The sequence below is a fragment of the Hipposideros armiger genome, unplaced genomic scaffold (genome assembly GCF_001890085.2).
Source record: "Hipposideros armiger isolate ML-2016 unplaced genomic scaffold, ASM189008v1 scaffold_1781, whole genome shotgun sequence".
Lineage (NCBI taxonomy): Eukaryota > Metazoa > Chordata > Mammalia > Chiroptera > Hipposideridae > Hipposideros > Hipposideros armiger.
This window is the reverse complement of record NW_017733131.1, coordinates 97081-101701: the sequence shown is the minus strand read 5'-3', so window position 1 is coordinate 101701 and position 4621 is coordinate 97081. Positions and strand designations below refer to the sequence as shown.

Here is a 4621-nt window from a genome sequence, read left to right as displayed (position 1 = left end):
GTGCTTCTGTGCTGAGGTCTAGCCTTTGGAGTCCCCGCGGAATGGGGCGAGTGTCTCCCCTTCCACATCCCCTGTGGCGCAGGCCTGTGCTCCATCGCTGTCCCACTGACCCTGGACTCAAGAAGACCAACACTCGTGCGTCTCACGTCCCCAGAACCTCTCAGAGCAAAGGGGCTTCACTGCACAGCTTTCCCCGAGTCCCGCCGTCCAATGGGGTTGAGCCTAAAGCCCCCGTTTCTTGACAATACTTGGACGATCTTCAGAAAATTTAAAATTGTTATTTTCCCAAAACATTTAGTGGTTCAGCTGGAGGGTGGGTCCCCCTGAGTCACCAGGACCAGTCCTGTTTCTTCCAACCGCGCTGGCCACCCTCAATGAACCCCCTCTTGACTTAAACATGATGTGGAAGATGATCACTTCCAGGTTCACATCGGCACAAGCCTCTCCAACTCCCAGGACCTCGGTATATCCACCTGCGGGGTTGGGTGGGGCCGGGGGGAGAGGGTGGGACAGGGTGATTTCTCAGCCCCAAGCTCACCCATAAGGCAAAGGAGTCTAAGTTCCCCTTCCAGGCTTGGCCTCAGACTCTCAGCCCGAGCTTCCTGCTGGGGCGTCCTCAGCCCCACCCCACCACACTGTAGGCATTTCCTTCCCTACAGAGGGAACCGGACCCAGGCTCTGGCTGTCAGATGCGGACATGGTGCCCCTGCTGCTGCTGCCCCTGCTGTGGGGAGGTGAGTGGCCAAGTGCTGGGGGACCCACACAGGTTGGGGAGGGGTTGGAGCTGCAGCTGAGGCTCTGTCCCCCCAGGTTCCCTGCAGGAGACGCCAGGGTACGAGCTCAGATTGAAGGAAGACGTGACAGTACAGGAGGGTCTGTGTGTCCATGTGCCCTGCTCCTTCTCCTACCCCTGGAGTTCATGGTCTTCCCGCACTGAACTCTATATCTACTGGTACTGGAGTGGGGACAACATACACCAAGGTTATCCTGTGGCCACAAACAAACCGCGTGCAACAACGAGGCCTGAGACCTCGGGCCGATTCCGCCTCCTTGAGGACCCGACGACCAACAGCTGTTCCCTGAACATCAGCGACGCCAGGATGAGCGACACAGGAAGCTACTTCTTCCGAGTGGAGAGAGGATATAGTGTGAAATATAATTATGGAGATAAGAAGCTGAATTTGCAGGTGACAGGTATGGCAGGGGCCAGAAGAGGACCTGGGGCAGGGGGCCCCCATCTTAGGACAGGAACAGGAGACAGGAACACTCCCTGTCCTGGCCTAAGGGTGGGTGGTGGGAAGAGACACAGGACCTGGGGTGAGCTCAGGCCCTGAGGCATGGGTCCCTCTCAGGGTCACACTCTGGGTCCCCACCCCCTGGGGCCCAGGCACCNTCTGAAGTGCTTGTACCCATTTGTATTTCAACAACCATTGTCCCACACTTGCACTAACACTCGGTGTTTTCAGTCACTTTAATATTGGCCACCTTGGAGCAAGTATAATAGTATCTTGCTATGGATTTAATGTGCACTTTCCTGGTTGCAAATGCTGCGAAGCCGCTTTGTATTTGTTTACTGGCTCATCATATGCTGTCCTTTATGAGGCAGGCGCCTGCTCAAGTGATTTTCTCTAATTTCTCTTTCTTATGTGTTTATAGAAATTCTTCTTGTCTTCTGGAGACTGATACTTTGATGCTTATTGTGTTGTAAACATCTTCTTGTACTTGAAGGCTGATGATTGGGTCCTGCTTTGGTGTTTTATGAAGAGTCTTCAATTGTAACATAGGCCGTATTTTCACGGTTTCTCTTTATAAATAGTGCTATTTATGTCTTGTTCAGGAAACCTTCCCTACCTTAAGTTCATGGAGCTATCCTGTGAAAGCGTCTTCTAATAGCTCTGTTGTTTCATCTCACGTAAAGCAATAGGTCCTCAATCCATCCGCCCTTGATTTTAGTGCATCCTGTGTGCGAGGGATGCAATTTCGGGTCCCTTGTGGCCCACACATATTATTGAAATGTCTATCTTTTTGTCACTTCTTTGTATCACCTCCTCTATGGTGCATGATGTTTCCTGTGTTGAGGTCTACAGTATTTCTGGGTGCCCCTATTCTGTACCTGTGGCCTATCCCTGTGTCAGTACGGCACTGTACTTATTCTCTGTAACGTTGTAACACATCTTGATATCTTACAGAGCCCGTCCTCACAGTGTTCTTCATGATTGCTGTGGCTTTCCTTGGAAATTTCTACTTCAATGTAAATTGTATAATAGTTGAGTTCCGCAAAAGTCATTTGGGAGATTGGGTGACATATTGCTTTTTCTGCAGATTAATTAGGATAGAATTAACATTTATCTAATACTGTTTTCAAACCCATTAACATGCACATTTTTCAATTTATTTGCATCTTTAATGTCCTTCAATACAGGTTTATAATTTCCTTTATTGAGAAAGTGCACATTATACTTTTGTGATGTACATCTCTAAAGAAGGAGACATGTTCCAGGTATATAAAATTTTTGTATTCTATTGTCAATGGCATCTTTTATAACGTCCAATTTTTGTTTCTTACTGTGATATAGAAATGCATTTGATTTTTGTAATTTGATTTTGTCTCTTGATATCTCGCTAACTCTCTTATTAAGCCTCCAAATGCATCTGTATATACTTTTGGATTTTTTAATATATATAATCATTTATGAAGAAAGACCGCTGTGGGTTTTTTTTTCAGTATGCATACCTTTTACTTATAGTTGTTGCCTTTCTAGACTAGGACCTGATGCGACTGGTTTAGGTATGCTGTTGGCTGAAGACACCCTTTATTCCTACTTGGCTGTGGGTTTTACTAGGAAGACATTTGAAATCACCCAATGCTCACGTTTTTCATCTTTTGTGATTTAATCAGTGAAGGACCAGTCATGACAATAGAAGCCACACCATGGATTTCAGCAGTGGGAATGTAATACAAGGGGTTTGTTATGCAGATGCTGAAACACTAGTGGAACACAGGGAACTCTGCCAGGAGGCCTTGCATCACTCTAGTCTAAGTGCCCAGCTTGAGGTTTTTTGTTTTTTGCGTTTCTTGTTGTGTTGTTTTCTTATGTATATATTTTACTGAGATATGATTGACATGTCACATTATGTTACTGTCAGGTGTCCATTATAATGATTTGATACATGTATACATTGTGAAGTGTCAGCAAAATATGTCAAATTAATGTCCATCACCACAATATATTGACTCATTTTTTTCTTGCAATCAGAATTTTTAACAATTTTCTCTCTTAGCAATTTTCCAATATACAAAAAGTATTATTAACTATATTATTAAATTAATAGTATTATTAACTAATATTATTAATTATATTCATCAAACTATACATTACGTCCCCATGAGTTAATTATTTTATAACTGTAACTTTGTGCTTTTTGCCCATCTGCTACTGCTGGCAATCATTAATATGTTCTCTGTACCTATGAATTCTATTTTTTTTTAACTTTCCGCATGGAAGTGAGATCAAACAGTATTTGTCTTTCTCTGTCTGACTTATTGCACTTAGCATAATGCTCTCATGGTCTGTCCATGTTGTTGCAAGTGGTGGGATTGCCTCTTTTTTATGGCTGAATAATATTCCCTTGTACGTGTACCACATTTTCCTCATCCATTCATTTGTCCAGGCCCTCTAGGTGGCCTCCATATCTTGGCTATTGTAAATAATCCTGCAATGAACACGGGGGTGCATATCATTTTTCAAGTTAGTGTTTTCATTTCTTCTGAATAAATACCCAGAAGTAGAATTGCTGGATCATATGGGATCTCTATTTTGAATTTTTGAGGAACTGCCATACTGATTTACATAGTGGCTGCACCAATTTATATTTCTACCAACATGCAAGAGAGTTGTGCTTTCTCTACATCCTTGCCAACGCTTGTAGTTTCTTCTCTTTTTGGAAACCTCAGTTTGAGTTTTGCTAGGCCACTCAGTGATGTGAATTGTGGGGACACATGGTGGGAGCCCTGATTTCTTTAGTCCTTTGCTTGCACAAGACAATCTTCTTGGCAATATGTGAAGAGTCAGGGGTGAGTGGGGGATAAGGGCTGGTTCCCTCTCGCTCGCCTGGAACCCGTGGCAGGGGCAGACCCAATTTTGTGGAGCCTGATGTTTATACAAATGTTGAGATCAGTCCTTCAGAAAGAAAATACAAAATGTGGCACACATATGAATTTTTCTGAAATGGTAAAACACATCCCATCAAGTTACAAAAGCTAAAATGCTCTAAACTAAAATATAAGAAAATACAGGAAAATGACAGACTATTTTGGTCAGTAGTACACCATGCCTGTCTGGCGCACCTGCATAACACAGGCTCCCCATATTTATGGCTGATACTGTTGCATTGCCTCTTCTTATAAGAATAATTGCCATTATTAATAAATATTGATATTATATTGGTAAATATTATTTATTGTCATTATTATTATGTTTATATAATATAGAGAATAGAAAGACAATTCATGATTTCCTCCAGTACGATTTATTGAAATTTCTTTTGCTCTTGTATGCTTTAAGAAACTTTCTTTCAATCTCCAAACCTGTTACTGGGAATGTCTAAAATGTTTAAGATC

The 4621-nt window shown here is 43.0% G+C and overlaps 1 protein-coding gene across 1 annotated transcript in view; it reads left to right on the top strand.

Moving 5' to 3' along the window:
• Positions 1–4621, top strand: part of LOC109378168 (sialic acid-binding Ig-like lectin 5) — a 12032-nt gene that overhangs the window by 4237 nt on the left and 3174 nt on the right. The window contains exons 2-3 of the mRNA XM_019634632.1: positions 660–734; positions 811–1317. Of these exons, the coding sequence (XP_019490177.1) occupies positions 698–734; positions 811–1317 (544 nt within the window). The 5' untranslated portion in view covers positions 660–697. The remainder of the gene's footprint in view (positions 1–659; positions 735–810; positions 1318–4621) is intronic.